Source organism: Coturnix japonica, chromosome 2 (genome assembly GCF_054131305.1).
Source record: "Coturnix japonica strain WE chromosome 2, WE-NBRP24, whole genome shotgun sequence".
Lineage (NCBI taxonomy): Eukaryota > Metazoa > Chordata > Aves > Galliformes > Phasianidae > Coturnix > Coturnix japonica.
This window is the reverse complement of record NC_140664.1, coordinates 77,890,819-77,905,631: the sequence shown is the minus strand read 5'-3', so window position 1 is coordinate 77,905,631 and position 14,813 is coordinate 77,890,819. Positions and strand designations below refer to the sequence as shown.

Genomic DNA, 14,813 nt, shown 5'->3' with positions numbered 1-14,813 from the left:
CCTAGAATCGCAGAATCATTAGGTTGGAAAAGCCCACTAAGATCATCCAGTCCAACCGTCAACCCATCACCACCATGCCCACTAACCATGGCCCATGGTGCCACATCTCCCTTTCTCTGTCTTTCAAAGAATAAAAATGAAAATATCTCACCAGTTAAGAGGAATCCTCTCCACTGTGCTAACACTGAAGACTTCCTGCTGGAGATGGTTAATCTGCCTGTCACGGGAGGCTGAGAATGAAATTCTGTATTCACTTGCAACTCATTCAGCCCACTTTTTGTCCTCAGGTTAGGTTCAGAAATTTGACCGATGATCTTCTCCTGTGCTGGTTTGAAAACACTCATCTGTTATCCACAGCCCTAAAAAGGAAGATGCATAGACATCTCTCAGCACAACACTTAGGAAAGTTGCTCCTTCAGTATCTATCAGCCACCTCCTTAATCACAGGAGAGCTGTCCCAGGAGGTGATTCAGAACAGGAGACCAGCTTGTATGCTCTGAGTCACCTTCTGCCTGGGCTAATCTCCCTCCACAGACAATAGACTGTAAAGGCTTCTTGAACTCTTACACTCAGAGATAGGCAGAGTAAATAGCCTTCCAGTGCAGCTGGGCATACTGATTCATCTTCCATCTCCCTGAAAGTGATGACCCTCCCTAAGCCTCCTCGGAGATCTGCTGCTCCCATATCCCACCTCCTGGGTGCCACCAACAACACAAGGCTCTGGGCATCCTGCACGGATATGCCTGCAACAGGAAGGCCACCAGCTTTCATTAGCAGAGGAAGGGACCTCTGGAGATCCTCCTCCCCATCCTCCTGCTCAGGCAGGGTCAGCTATGCAGGGTGCTCAGGGCCATATCTCCTGCTGGATTTTGAGCTGCATTTATGGCTAGTGCAGAGTGCTGGATAAACAAACCAGTGGTGCTACCACAGCGGTTAATCTCTGCGGTCCTGGATATTGTCTTTGCTGCTGCAGCTGTCAAGAAATGAAAGAAAAAAAAGGAGTTTAGGAGCTCTGGCAATTTTCTGCTGAGCTGCACTTTTATCTCTCCTTGCTCCATCACTAGGTAGTGCTTAGACAAGTACACCGATATGAATCAAATCTTGATCCTTCATTTTGTATCATACATCAATACAGAATCATGCCTGTATCCTCTCGATAATTAATAGGGCACAGTATATTAAAGAAAAGAGTAAATATCTGCCTGAAAAAATATTCGCACATCAGTGAATTTCAATTACCAAAACTTCTGGGTTTGTTGGCTTTTTTAAAGCATTCTCTGTTATCCAAAGCAATGTTGAATTTGTTTTGGGGCATTATCTATATTGAAAGTCCATTAGTCAGACAGCCCTTCATTCATCCACGTTAATTCACTGTCCTCCTCTGAGGTAGCTGAGGTTTAACAGAATTACTGCTTTCATATACAAATGCAACACAAATGAATAACATGGAGATATTTCATCATAATTTAATAAGTGCAACAACTACTTCATTCACTGTTTGTGACTTCCATATCAGAACGTTGTGATGCTTCTTTGGCACCAGCTTGCAGCAAAATAGATAGTCCTCTTGCTGACAAAAAGCTCCATTAAACAGAATGTTAGAGTAGCAAACAGAAGCATTCAAAGTCAGGAAATGGCTGATTGTATAAGTCTCTCTTGACATAATCATACTCTTCAACAACGTGAGTGTATGCTGCTTTTTACATGATGCTGGGCTCCCCACCAGCTCGATGGGATCTCAGTAGCACAGCCCTCTCATTGTACTCCCCATTGCCAACCTCCTTAGTCACCTGTCCATATGCCACCACCTCCAGCTGTCTTTGTGCCCTCATCCCCACTCTCCAGCCCTGGGGGGCCTCATTATGCCTTAAGGCGTGACCTCCTAGTTTTTCTTGACAGACTTACAATGCATGTCTTCTCCACCCCAAATCCTCAACCTCAGTCTTTCTCTCTGGGCTGCTTCCATCCACCTATTTATGCCTCCTGCAGAAATCAAGGACACAAAAAAAAGTGGCGCAACTCAGACTATAATTAGAGCAAACTGAGTAAGAGAAAGGTTATTTTCTCTAGCCTAACTCAAGTCCCCTATGTATCACCCTTAGGGTAGTACAAGTCCACAGTTCACATTATAGGCGTTGTGAAGATGAAACCACACTGTGTGAATGCTGTAAGCAGAGTTCATTATCACCAAACTACTCGGCCAGCATTGGGTGTTTTACACCCCTTGATTGGTGTTATAAAGTCACGGTTGCTTCAGGTTGAACACTTGGCTCACATCCGACAATGAAAGTCCAGCGATGATCAAGAGAGACAGACCTTTATTTAGCAGAGAAAATAAAGTGGGACTTGGAAGTCTATTTACACAGGCTTATTTTTACATTTGCCTGATTGTGCCTGTTATCACATGCAGGAGCAGCTATCTTGAAGCACACTTAGCTGAGCAGCATTACTCACATGGCTAAGAGTTAACAGGATTAGGACCAAGGGTTGAAATTTCAGTGTGGAAGCTGAAGTATGCATGGGAAAACAAGCATGCTGGGATGCTGATGTACTCAGTGCTATCATGGCAGCAGCGAGCGTGCTTCATCTTAACACTTCCTGAAAATGATATCATTTATAATTAACACTGCAGCTGTGGATTCATCGCCATTTAAAACGAATTGAGTAACAAAGCTCTTTAAGAAATCCCATGGATTTTCTGGGATAGACAGTACAGCCAGTTAAGCATGTGAAAATGAAGTCAATATTTATTTGTTTGTTATTGGGACTGCTGAAAAGGAGACAAACCTGTATAAGCATCAGCAGAGGAGATGACGCTGCTTGTACCCAGGAATACATTAAACATTATTCTGTCCCCGTGAGAGATTCAGATTGGGCTCTTGTGGCTGAGGCAATTCCTGTACAGTAGTCTTTCATTCAGGGCCTCTCCCTGCAGCCCTCACACCCCTGGAAGAATTTAGAAGGATTTCACCATTTGAAGACAACAGGACTATTTATGCAAACTATTATCTTCAAGACCAGACCTGCCAAGGCAGAGCTGTTCAAACCTAGGTCAACTTGTACATCTTGTTGCTTCTGTATGTCCTCAAGATCCTTCCACCTCCTGACCTTCAGAAAACATGAGCCTGGGAACACCCATGCTGGTATGGCTTCCACCTCTGGGACAGCCACAGTCACAGCAGAGCTGTGTGTGACCTACAGCAGTGATGCAAGCACTCTCTAAATTACTGTCTCTTCCTGGCCTCGCTTAGTTAATACTTGACTTTCCAAACAACTTAAGTATGGTCAAAGAGGGAATAAACTTCTTTTCAAGCTCACAGGTGATCTGGTTGAAAGTCACTTGCCTAGAGCTCCTGTACTCCAGTCAAGCTGGTATATGCTTTCCAGCACAGTGCCACATATATCACATTTAAGATTGTTGCCAGAAGGTATGTACAGAGGTTCCTAGTTCAGACCTCTGGGCTGCGAGGCTCACATGATCCATGTGTCTGATGTCAATCCTGTGAGATGTCAACTTTTAAACACGCCTCTGATTTAAAGAGAGTTGTTTTAAATCCCTTCTTCGCTCCTTCCTTTAACGAGAGCAAGCCTTCTTAGGAGCCTGGCTGAAGAACAGGAAGATGTGGCCGAGGAGCAAGAAAAGAGCCCAGGCCTCATTTTGGAAGTCAGATGGGACTTACTCCCTGTAATCACTAGGAAGCTGTTATTAAAAAATAGGAAGCTGTTATTTAAAAAATCACTGTGTTATTGTTTGGACTGATAAAAGTTATCAGTGAGAAAAGCTTTTCTTTTAAACATCTTTCTAGGCTTGAAAAATCCTCCCCGTGCTAAAGGCTGAAAAGGTTCAAAGGCTTTATCTGTCTTTCTAAGAAACTACCCTACCAATTCAGTTCTCTGCCAAACAAGTTCTCTGAAGAGTCCAAAGGGTATATGCTTGGGCACGAACCTCACAAGGGCAAACCTTGCAGGGCCACACCAACACCCTTTAAAACTAGCAGAGTTTTACAGGATTTTAACAGGATTTGGGCAGTCCCTTAAATGAGTTACTAAATATCTGCAAGAGGCCATCTGTCTGCAAAGAGATGACAAGGAAGGATATGGAAAAGGGAAGACGTCTCTCTTCTTTGCAAGGAGGGCTAGTCTGATTCGTGGTTATTTTATAACAATACACTTATTTCAGCATTAATAATGGACCAAGCTGCAGGAGGACTTCATAGGAGAGAGCCTGCCTGGGGGTTGTAATGAAGTTGCCAAGTTTCCACCAGGGAGGCAGTGGGGAAACTGCTCAAGGCAGAGAGGCTTTGGAGAATGCTGCTTTAAGGCTGAAGTGCTGAAGAATGTTTTGCCCATTCATCATCCTCAAAGAAAAGTGCATGGCCACACTCCATGGAAGGAGGGGAGAACACAGCAATTGGGAGGAAAGAACACAGCAATTGGACCCTCAGCAGCCGCCAGGGAAAAGTAATTCAGAGGGAACATGAATAAATAAGATGGAATTTGCTAGTCTCTATTTACAAGGCTTAGTCTATTACAAGGCTTTCTTCATGCTCTCTGTCTAACATTTGAGTTCTTTTTTTTTTCCCCCAGTTTCTCTCATGGGTTCTCTCCGTCCTTCTCTTCCTTTAAGTCCTAGGTTGCTACTTTCACCTTATTTGTATGTCTTTCCCCTCCACCGCTTATTGTTTCTACTCATTTCTCAATCTCTCTTCCAGACTCTTTCCAGACCATCCTGACATATCTCCATGATGCTTCACAGACCTCCAAGCCTCTTATTTTATCCTCTCCCAAGCAAATGTTTCTTTTCATTGTTATTTTCCCAGCTTTTAACAAAGTAAAAACATCTACTCGAAGCCACTGGCTTATGCTGAATGTGCAGAGCTGCAACTACCCTTTCCCAGAAGCCTTTCAGCTGTTTGCCAACATCCCAAGGGCAGCAACCCAGTTAAGGAGATGTGGATCCTCACAGTGAAATGTCCTCTGAGGGAGCAATGACAGCAACATACCAGCATAGGTCACGTCTGCCCAGAGCTTATTGGAAACAAGGACGTTGCTAATTGAGTTACAACCATAGCAGTCAACACACGCTAGGAAATTCTTTGCTAAAGGGCTCTGGACTGTGAGTTTGGCTGAAAGCTGCAGGCTCTGGACGTCTGAGTTATGCGACACAGGTGTCTAAAACAAACATGTTTAGGCACAGCTTTCTAACGCTAGGTTCACCTAAGCATGGCAGAACTCAACTGCATCTTAAAGTCAAACGTAATGATGAGAGATAGGCCAACTGCATTGAAACCTTGCTCTGCCTGGGACTTCACCTCTCCCACTCATCGTAACTGCCTACAGCAAGTTGAGCTGCTCTCTATGTGAGGTTCATTGACCCAGGTAGCTTTGATTTGTACAGCTGTGGCTTTATCGAAGTGAGATCAAGCAGCATCATTCTCAATCCTATTAATTTCTTTTTCCTTTTCACCTCATACCCCATAATTCATCCCTTCCCTGCTGCTATGAAGGATATTATTTGACCTGAACTCTTGCAACCACCTTCCACGTCCTCAGTGTGTTCAAAATACAGCACCCTTTCCCAGCCAGATCCAGCCCACACTGGCTTGCTCTACCTTTTATTTTATGAGGAAAACGTCTCTGATGTGTGATGGTGGCTCATGGAAGCTGCCACGCAGCAAGGGGGGAAATGCTCAGATGAATGAGGAGGATCGAACTGTAAATCTCAGGCGGGGACGGAGCTTGCCTCTGGTCCCTTGCTCCTGTTGCTCAGTGCAACCAGTCTTTACCTCACACCGGATTATTTTCAAGCTGTGAAAACAGCTGCAGTTGCAAGTTGCTGCTTGCCAGAGCCTAATATTTCTCCTACCTGTCCAGACATCCAATATAACAAGAAAGTGCTGATGGCAGCAAAACAAATCTCTCTCTGGGGCTGATGCTTTGTAGCCACCTCTGCAGCTGTAGCCCCATCTCACCCTCACCAGCAGGTGAGTTCCTGTTGACTACATTTTAAGGCATAAGGGGCACAACGGTGTTGCCACAGCATGAGAAATATCACAGTAAAACCAGTAAGCATTTACAGAGCTGCCCAGGAGATGTCATTTCTTTTTTTTTTTTTTTTTTCTGCTGGGTATGTGTAATGCATCCTTCCTTCTCATTCATCCATGCCTAGCTTGTTAAGTAAGACAAGTGTGATACCGCATACAGCTCTCCATGCGCCCACTGTTAAGTTCTACGTGTCTCTCACACACCGACTGTCTCCCTTCTGGGATTATTAGGATGGTATGGGTTGTTGTTTTTTTGTGATATCAGAAAAGAGCCTCAGTTTATAGCCCTGGCAGTACAAGTCCTGCCTGCTATTTGACCCCAGACGTTTCTGTGTGTTTATCAAGATGGAAAAGCAGTGACAGTCACTCCCGAGTGATGCACCCACACTCGCACACCAATTGCTCAGGATGTGGAAGTTACAAATCTTTGCTTATCTGCTGATGGCTTAACTACCCTTGTTCCCGAGCCTGCCTCTTTCAGGAAACATCCAGCAGTACAGTCAGGCTGGTCAGAGACTAAATTGCATCCAAATCCTTACCTTTGATGTTGCAATAACGTAGAACTGTAGATTATTTTGTTTTAAAACGATATCAATTTGCTCCTATCACCACTGTCTTCCCCAGGCCCCCAAGCCACAAACCAGCATCCTGGACAGGTATCCCTGTGGTCACAAAGGTAGGAGACACTCACCAGCTCTGAGCACACCTTTCCTTGGATGCCCGTGGACTGACCTGGGGTGCTTTCACGAGCAGATAGCTGCCTTCAGCACCTGATAGCAATCACGGCCTTTGTCTGCCCATCCTCTCCCACCTCTGAGTCATTAGGATTCTCTTAAGGTCCTTTGTCTCCTTATTTGGGTGTCTTTTGACTGTAATCCCGCTCCTTGCCTTTCTGCTGTCAGCTCAGAACTGCTCAAGTTTTTGTCTTTTGTTCTGACTTGTCCTTTGTTTGCCCAGCCCAAGTCCCCGCCAGCCGCATGTAGATGTGCTGCAGTGGTGATAACCTGCTCAACCGAGAGCTTCCTCTGGCCACAGATTAGAAGTGAGGAGCAACACAAGTACAGCCCCGCTGAGCTGCACTCCTCTCTGCCCCAGCCCTAGAACATATACAAGCTCTGGGAGAAGGAGAAGGTGCTGGGGTTATATTCTGCAGATAAACAAAGAGCACTTGACACAAATGCTGTCTACACTGCCTGTTTAAATGCCCACACTTGTGAGGGAACAGCATTGGCTTGGACTGGTAGAACTGCAAGCCAACACACATTCATCACTATAATTTTATACAGCTGTGTTATTTTCACAGTTTATGGTGACACCATCTCATTTATGAAGTACACACAGCAGATACACATATGGCTGTATTATTTCCAGCACTTCAAGTGCAATTAGTAATTTCATCGAGCTAACACTGTCAAAACTACAGCAGCAATACACACTGTAGTGCAGCTGTCCAAAATTTAGACAGTGCCATGTATGTTTATGCAATGTGCACATTGCTGTGTGTGTGCCTGAATTTGGGCCACTGTTTACCAGAGGTTTCAGGTGAAATTCTACACCTCTGGCTCCTTTTTTGTTAAGGGTAACTCCTCTGTTATACCTGGGATATGACAGAAGAGAAGTTTTTGTAGCTCTAAATTGCAAAGCCATCACTTGTCAAAGTAACACCATTTCAGTCCTACCCAAAGACTTTGTGAGTCAAAACACAGACCGGAGCAATCAGGCCCTTTGTTGATAGACCAGAAGATTAAAGGGGCCTTTTCACAGAATCATTAAGATTGGAAAAGACCACTAAGAAGATCTAGTCCAACCATCAACCCATCCCCACCATGCCCAGGGCCCTCAGTGCCACACCTAAATGTTTCCTGAGCACCTCCGGGGACAGTGACTCCACCACTTCCCTGGGCAGCCATTCCAGTGCCTCACTACTCCTTCTGAGAAGAAATGTTTCCTAGTATTCAACATGAACCTCCCCTGGCACAACTTAAAGTCAATACTCCTCATTCTATCACTGTTACCAGAAAGAAGAGGCTGACCCCCCATATCACCACATCCTCCTTTTAGGCAGTTGTAGAGAGCGATAAGGTCTCCCCTGAGCCTCCTCCAGGCTGAACAATCCCAGTCCCTCCAGCTGCTTCCCCTAAGACTTGTGCTCCAGACCCTTCACAGCTTCATTGCTCAAAATTAAGGATCACTTCCCTGGGGAAAAAAGAACACTGCTAAGTGGGCAGGCTGGGCAGGAAGAGAAAAATGATACAATTTTCATGGGTAATTGTGCTTGCCAAAAAATGTGCCAGTTTGCACGTCGCTGATTTATTCCAAGTGTGGTAATCATTATCATCGTAGTTTTACCCTGTCTAATGAGATGCATTATCTATTGCTGAGAAGAGTAATTCAGAACACTGCTGTCAACTTCCATGCTGACTTTCACCAGCATTTGCATGCCAGCAAACTTAGCAAAGGAGCAACCTGCAAAGATATCAGAGCAAAGAGTTGCCCTTGGTTCCTCTGGATCACCCCCAGCACATCTGAAACTCTGACCTTTCACACAGGTGTCAAACATCAGGAAACTGTGAAAATCGTGCCCCAGTTTGGCAATATGCAAACCAGAATAAAAGCTACCTCCTGACACATTCAAAGTCTGTAGTCTTCTAGGCTTTCTTCAGTCCCCAAGCAGAAGGTACCACAGAGGCATGGAGCATGGTGAGGCTTCTTCAGCTGCTGGGACCACTTCTGAGACCAGAAAACAATGTGGTCTTCAGGCCCCCAGTTAATAGGGTTTTTTTCTAGCTGTTCTGTCTTTCTCCATGCTCCATGAAAGGACAGACCCATCCTTACCACTGCCCCTGTGCTTGGCTAAGTAGAAGTGCAGTAAAGTACTAAGAGCAGGAATGAAGGCAGGTTCAAGGGATCTATGGGCACATTTCACATGCTGACAAAGTCTCGTACGAGACAAGAGAAAGTATAACATTTTTACTCTGAGGTTCTAAAGCTTCCCCATGTCCCTGCAGCCTGGTGGTCTCTGTGTAGGGCTGGCATTTCAATCTCTCAAAGTCTTTCGGCCTCTATTTAATTTTCCCTTTGCCTCTCTTCTCTGGTCATGGCCTTGTCAATCATTTCTTTAATTAGTATATTTTGACTTGAGATAGGGAGGGAATGCTTCCCCTCACAGACACTGCTCATGAAAGTTCATGTCCCTGATTTTTTTCCTTTGTGGTAAAAAGCATTACATTCCTGAGCTACACTACGGTGTGTGGAGTTCTAGGTTTTAACTGACCTGTTTCCTTCCTGTTCTGCCTATTGACTCATTTCCTTAAATCTAATTTGAGCTTGTCACTGACTTTAAGCCTCAGACAGTACATCGGTAGTGTCCATAGCACCCACTGATCAAACAGAAAGAGATGGTGGGCAAAGGGGAAAGATTTTCATTACTTTCACAGGAGAGAAGTAAATACTATTTCCTGATGGGAGATAATTAGGAACAACAGTGGATAGCCATGGAGTGGGCCGCGTGCTTCTTCCAGAAGGAACCATACCTGTTGTTCCTGTGTCCAAGAACATCTCGCATGAAATCCATGCAAATATTGGTTTCATGAAGCTTTCATCAATTATCTCTGTGGTAGCTGACCATAGTAAAGATCCTTCATTATCACTTGTACAAGAATTAGAGGATTTTTTTTCTGGAGCTGGGGAAACTGGAGAGCAACTGCTTTTCGCTTCCACATTAACAAACATTTGAGGAGGCTTCTGGTATTCATCCTATCTAGATCCCACTGGATATGTCACTATTTTCTCCACTATTGGAAGAGTGGTTGACTGGGCAGAATCATCTGGGCTTGTTCCAAGCACCCAGTAACTCCAGCACAATCTTTTCTGTCTTGATATGGACCCATGTAGGTATGTAACAGCTTGATCTACTAGAAGGTGCTGTGGCTGTAGTTTTATGCCTACACATGAGTACAGATCAAATATGAAACTGCAAGCACCCTTCTTGCTATGCACATTTAATTGCACCTGAACTGTCAAAAGGCAGTCTTTGATCATGGGCAAGTTTCAAGCCCTCGCTTGCAATTAAGGAAGATGTTACAGGAAGTATCAGGCTGCTTTTGGAGTGAGAGTAAAGGAAGGAGAAGAATGCAGGCACTCTAGCAGCAAAAAACATCAGGGCTCCACCCTTCCAACAAATAAACTGCAGATAAGCATTGCCGTGAAATGATGCTGATTCAATGCTGTACCCTGAAATGCTGTCAACTGCATTTTTATCTGCAAGGTACTTGATGGCCACTAACAATGAGCTCACAGAAAGGCCTGTGAGGTACTTGAGGTATTATTACACCACCTCTTCAGAGGATGCAGAACTAAAAAGGCTGAATGTCTTGCCCAAGGCTAAAGGGTGTCAAGAGCAGAGTATTTATGTATCCTGGTTTCTTAATGCCTCGTCCCTGTGACAGGATCTCAGATCATTCCCGTAGATTCTTTACCAACAAATTCTGCATTAAAACAAAACAAAGCAGCATTCACTGGTCATTTGGTCCTATTCTCTGTGCATATATCCTTCCAGAATACTCTGAACAAAAGCTCTGGCTCCAACTAACTGATAGGAAGAATCATTAGAAAGCAAAACAAATAAAGCACAGACACTACTATTGTGTCTTAAAAAGTCAGAGTTTGCTGAAGAGATTGAGAAGATGCCCAGCAGTGAAACCACTACTACTTGTTATTGTTATTGCCAAGGGGTACTACTGTTATCTCAGAGCCTTGGTGAGATGACTGGGAAGACATGAGTAGCAGTTTCGACTAGGCCAGACTTCACTATCAAAAAGCATGACTTAATGCCCTCAGCAAGAAAGCAGTGTCCTCCTGCTTCCTTCTTAGGGAAAAGAAAAACAAAAAACATTCCTTATACTGTTTATTATTACAGTTTGCCCTGGCTAACTTATGCCTCAGGAAACGAAGAGACACTGCCCTGGCCTTCCTTGCCCAGTGTCTTTGGTGCCTGAGGTCCCGTCCTCAGCATGTGCCTCCTGGGCCAAGTGGCCAACATTGTGCAAGTCACGCAGTAGCCAACAACAGCTCCATTAGCTGCTGAACATCAATAAACTGATAGCAGTAGCTTTTTATGGCAGGTAAACAACGTAACAGTAGCCATTTCATGTTGTGAAGTGATAAAAAACATCCCCCCATACCGATATCACAGCCTTCCTTCTAGAGGTGATTGTGGCATACCTTAAACCTGCATCAGTCAAGGACAGATATGCCTTTCTGCTCCATCCTTCCCCAGTTATTTGGCAACCGAGGAAAAAAATCCCATGGCTGTGACAGTGAGACAAGGTTTCCAGTGTCTGATGGTCTTCCCGTTCAGGGAGCTGTGGGCAAAATGCTCTCAGAAGCCACTGCCTGCTAGCAAAAGGCCTTGGCAATGCAGGATTTCCCATAGTAGATTTGGTTAAAGGCTCTCACACTCTTCTGTTGCCCTAAGGGATAAATGTTACCTAGAAGGCTGGTGTTTTATACATCAAAGGATGGCAGGGGATTTTTCTTTCTTTCTTTCTCTCTCTTTAATTGCTCTGAGTAATTTTAAGCCAGACATTCCCATAAAAGAGTATCAATTTAAAATCCATGTTGGAGTTGCTGAGTGAAGAAGCTAGGATCCAAAGAGAGGCTTAAATAAAATGAAAGAAAGAAAGAAAGAAAGAAAGAGAGAAAGAAAGAAAGAAAGAAAGAAAGAAAGAAAGAAAGAAAGAAAGAAAGAAAGAAAGAAAGAAAGAAAGAAAGAAAGAAAGAAAGAACAAGAAGCATGCAGAATATCTATTTCTCAGGGTGTTTGTTTTCCCTTCTGAGATCCTTCATAAGTTACTCTGATCTGCAGCTTCCAGCTCATATGTGTTTGTTCCAAGGGAACTGAACACCCAGACTCTAAGCTTTCCTTTCGTTGAGCATAAGGCATGCTTGTAAATCTAAGCTGCCTTTACATTTCTTCATGAGCCCATTGCATCTCCTGCAGTTCCCTAAATGAAATGCACAAATCTCTAAGCTAAATTGGCTCTTATGTCACTAAGGTTTTATCTGCTTGTTGTTAGGGGTGACCGTATGTCACAGATGGAAGGCTGGGGGGTTTGAGATGTATGGTGTAAGGGATTCATTATTTTCTGAGTGTCTGATCTGACCTATCTTTAAATAAAAGGCCTGCTTCTCAAAGGGAGAATCCCCAGCACTTTCTGAAACTGCTCAAGTCTTCCTTATAGAGTCTTCAGCTAAGCCCACCAACACAGAGCTACTGTGGTCATGTGAAATGATGTGAAATCAGAATACACGTCCAAGTGAAAGGCTCCTTTTTTTAAATACTGGCCCACAAACACATGTACACCCACAAAAAAGTGTCCAGAATGACTGGGTTCGAGCGAATAGGGTGGGTCTTTTCTCAAACCTGAGGAACAGTACAAAGGAAAATGTTGAAATTTGCCTTTTTGTCCTGGGGCCTGAATGTAAAGCACGGTAGAAAGTGGGTAGAAAAGAAAGTGAAGCCTCATTTCACCGAACAACCCCCAAACGAATTAAAAGCAAACACACCAAAAGGTCAGCAAATTCAGATGTGAATTCAATTCTTTTGTGATTTCATCTGCAATAAGTCGTGCCATTACTGAAAACACGGGGAAACAGATTCTCAACAACGACAAAAAAATACTTTCAGCAAGTGGTGTCTGCTCAAAAATAACATGCACTGTGGTGTTTACATTGTGGCTCCACAGGGCTGCTTCCTGAGCGAAGGGCTTTGAGCTGCCTCCCAGCTTCAGCTGGACAGGATATAGCATGTTATTCCCAGGATACCCCAGGCTACGATCTCTGTTTCAGCTCAGGAGAAGATAAAAGTGTCAATCAAAATGGCTCTAAACTAGTAGCTCCCAGGTCCCACTCTGGCAGTTGTTTGTCTGTCGGGTCCTCCTCCATCACTTAAGTCAGCTGGTCACCCATCTCCTGTTAGGAACCACAGAGCCAGTAACCCAGGAGGGAAATCTGAAGAGTAGAGCTGTGAGAGTCATATGGGTTTGTGTACAGAAAGACTGTCCATCAGACCCAATGAAAAGGCATTCTGAGGTAGCCTTACATGCACATGCATCAAATGTACTAAATTGTCACAAGTTTAAGTCCTAAATGTATATCTATTCAAGATAACTGATGTAGTTGGAAGAAATGAACTGCGGAGGCATGCAGCAAAGTGCATCTGCATTGATGTAATTTTTCACAATCCTCTTCTGCGCAGCTTTTACATTTATCTCTGCCCGAAAAGCCTCCTAATGTTCCTCAAACCTCAGCAGTTGTGAAGAACCAGATTTAGCCCAGTGAAGAAGACTGAAGGGGAAAAACTGGGATATGAAGCGCCCTGAGCTCAGAGGAGGCTTCACCCTCTTGGACAAAGGGGTTTAATCCAGAAATATATCTGGTAAATAGCCAAGTAGCAATTCTGTCAGTTCTCATCTTGCTTGGGGTCAAAGGAGGAACACTGTCTTCAGGTTTGGTATTAGGAAAAATTCTTCTCTGAAAGAGTGGTAATACATTGGAACAGGCTGCCCGGGGAAGTGGGGAAGTTACTGTCCCTGGAGATTTTCAAGGGGTAGATGTGGCACTGAGGGACATGATTAGTGGGCATGGTGGGGGTGGGTTGACAGTTGGCTCTATGATCTTAGAGGTCTTTTACAATCTTAACGACTGTATAAGTCTTTTGTTAAACCGAAACAAAGTGGGGTGGGAATTCTATTCCACCCCGTGATAAACTGCCTCTTGCTCAGATGCCCTACCTCTTTGCCAAGGATTTCTGAAATAGAAATTCACCATTTAGGACACCGTTGGGGCTGGCTTTCTAAAAGCAACAAACCAAGGAGCCAGCTCCTTCCCAATTCAGGTGTTGCAAGCTTTCTGTTACTTGGATGAATTATTCAGGTCACAGTTAGTGATGGGCATGCACTTGGACACAGTTCGTGTCTTCAAAGCATGGTTGGGTAATGCAGCTTGTAGTCCCTGGGGGTCCCAGCTACTTCTTGAAGTCCGCTGTAGCCTGGAATTGCCTTAAAAGAGACATTAGACCTAATTCAGAAAGGCAAATTTAGCCTGATATTCTGAATGCAACTACCTTGTTGTAAGCTGCAGCTTTAATTAACTTGAAGTATGTTATTATGAAAGGCAGCAGTGACAAACTACTAAACAACCTCCCCCTCCTGAGGATTCCACAACGCAGAAACCAACCAAATGCTTAACCTTGCCAGTCACGGCACTCTATTGACACAGGCAATTATAGCTAATCACAGCAATTACTAATAAAGCGTTATTGAAGATAATGGAAAAAAGGCGATTTACAACACCTGCTTAAGATGATCCAAGGTCATGGCAAGATGTGACCAAGCTGGACAGCCATGCCAGGTGCAGTGAGGAGTCCCTCTGAGGGCAGTCACGCCAGCACAAAGGGTAAGCAAAGAGCGTGCCACATGGCCCATGTTGTGGGGATGGGAGTTGCATAGGGTGCAGCAGAGGAGATCAGCCTGAACAACAGCAAAAATGACTTTGTTTGGTTTGTTATACTAAGTGTATATAAAGAAGAAAAGTCTTAGAAACATGCAGGGAAGAAAGAAGTTCAGCCTTGGCCCACAAGCAAAGCAGAGTGTAAAATGAATGCTCCCCTGTCTGTCTTCTAACATTACTTACTGATCCTCAGAGCTGGACGCTGGCTCAGTTCCCAGTGTATGTAGTTTTATTTTTTCCTGCTGCATAGTCCCAACT

The 14,813-nt window shown here is 44.2% G+C and overlaps 1 protein-coding gene across 2 annotated transcripts in view; it reads right to left on the bottom strand.

Annotated features, from left to right (window-relative positions):
• The window catches only part of RNF152 (ring finger protein 152), a 60,324-nt gene extending 45,856 nt beyond the window's left edge, over positions 1-14,468 (bottom strand). The window contains exon 1 of one of the 2 annotated variants that reach the window (XM_085537804.1): positions 14,399-14,468. In XM_085537804.1, coding sequence (XP_085393930.1) covers positions 14,399-14,422 — 24 coding nt within the window. In that variant the 5' untranslated portion in view covers positions 14,423-14,468. Of the gene's footprint in view, positions 1-151; positions 860-14,398 lie in introns of those variants that run through there. The other variant, XM_015854627.3, reaches the window with a different exon arrangement.
• Between the last annotated feature and the right edge of the window lie 345 nt (positions 14,469-14,813).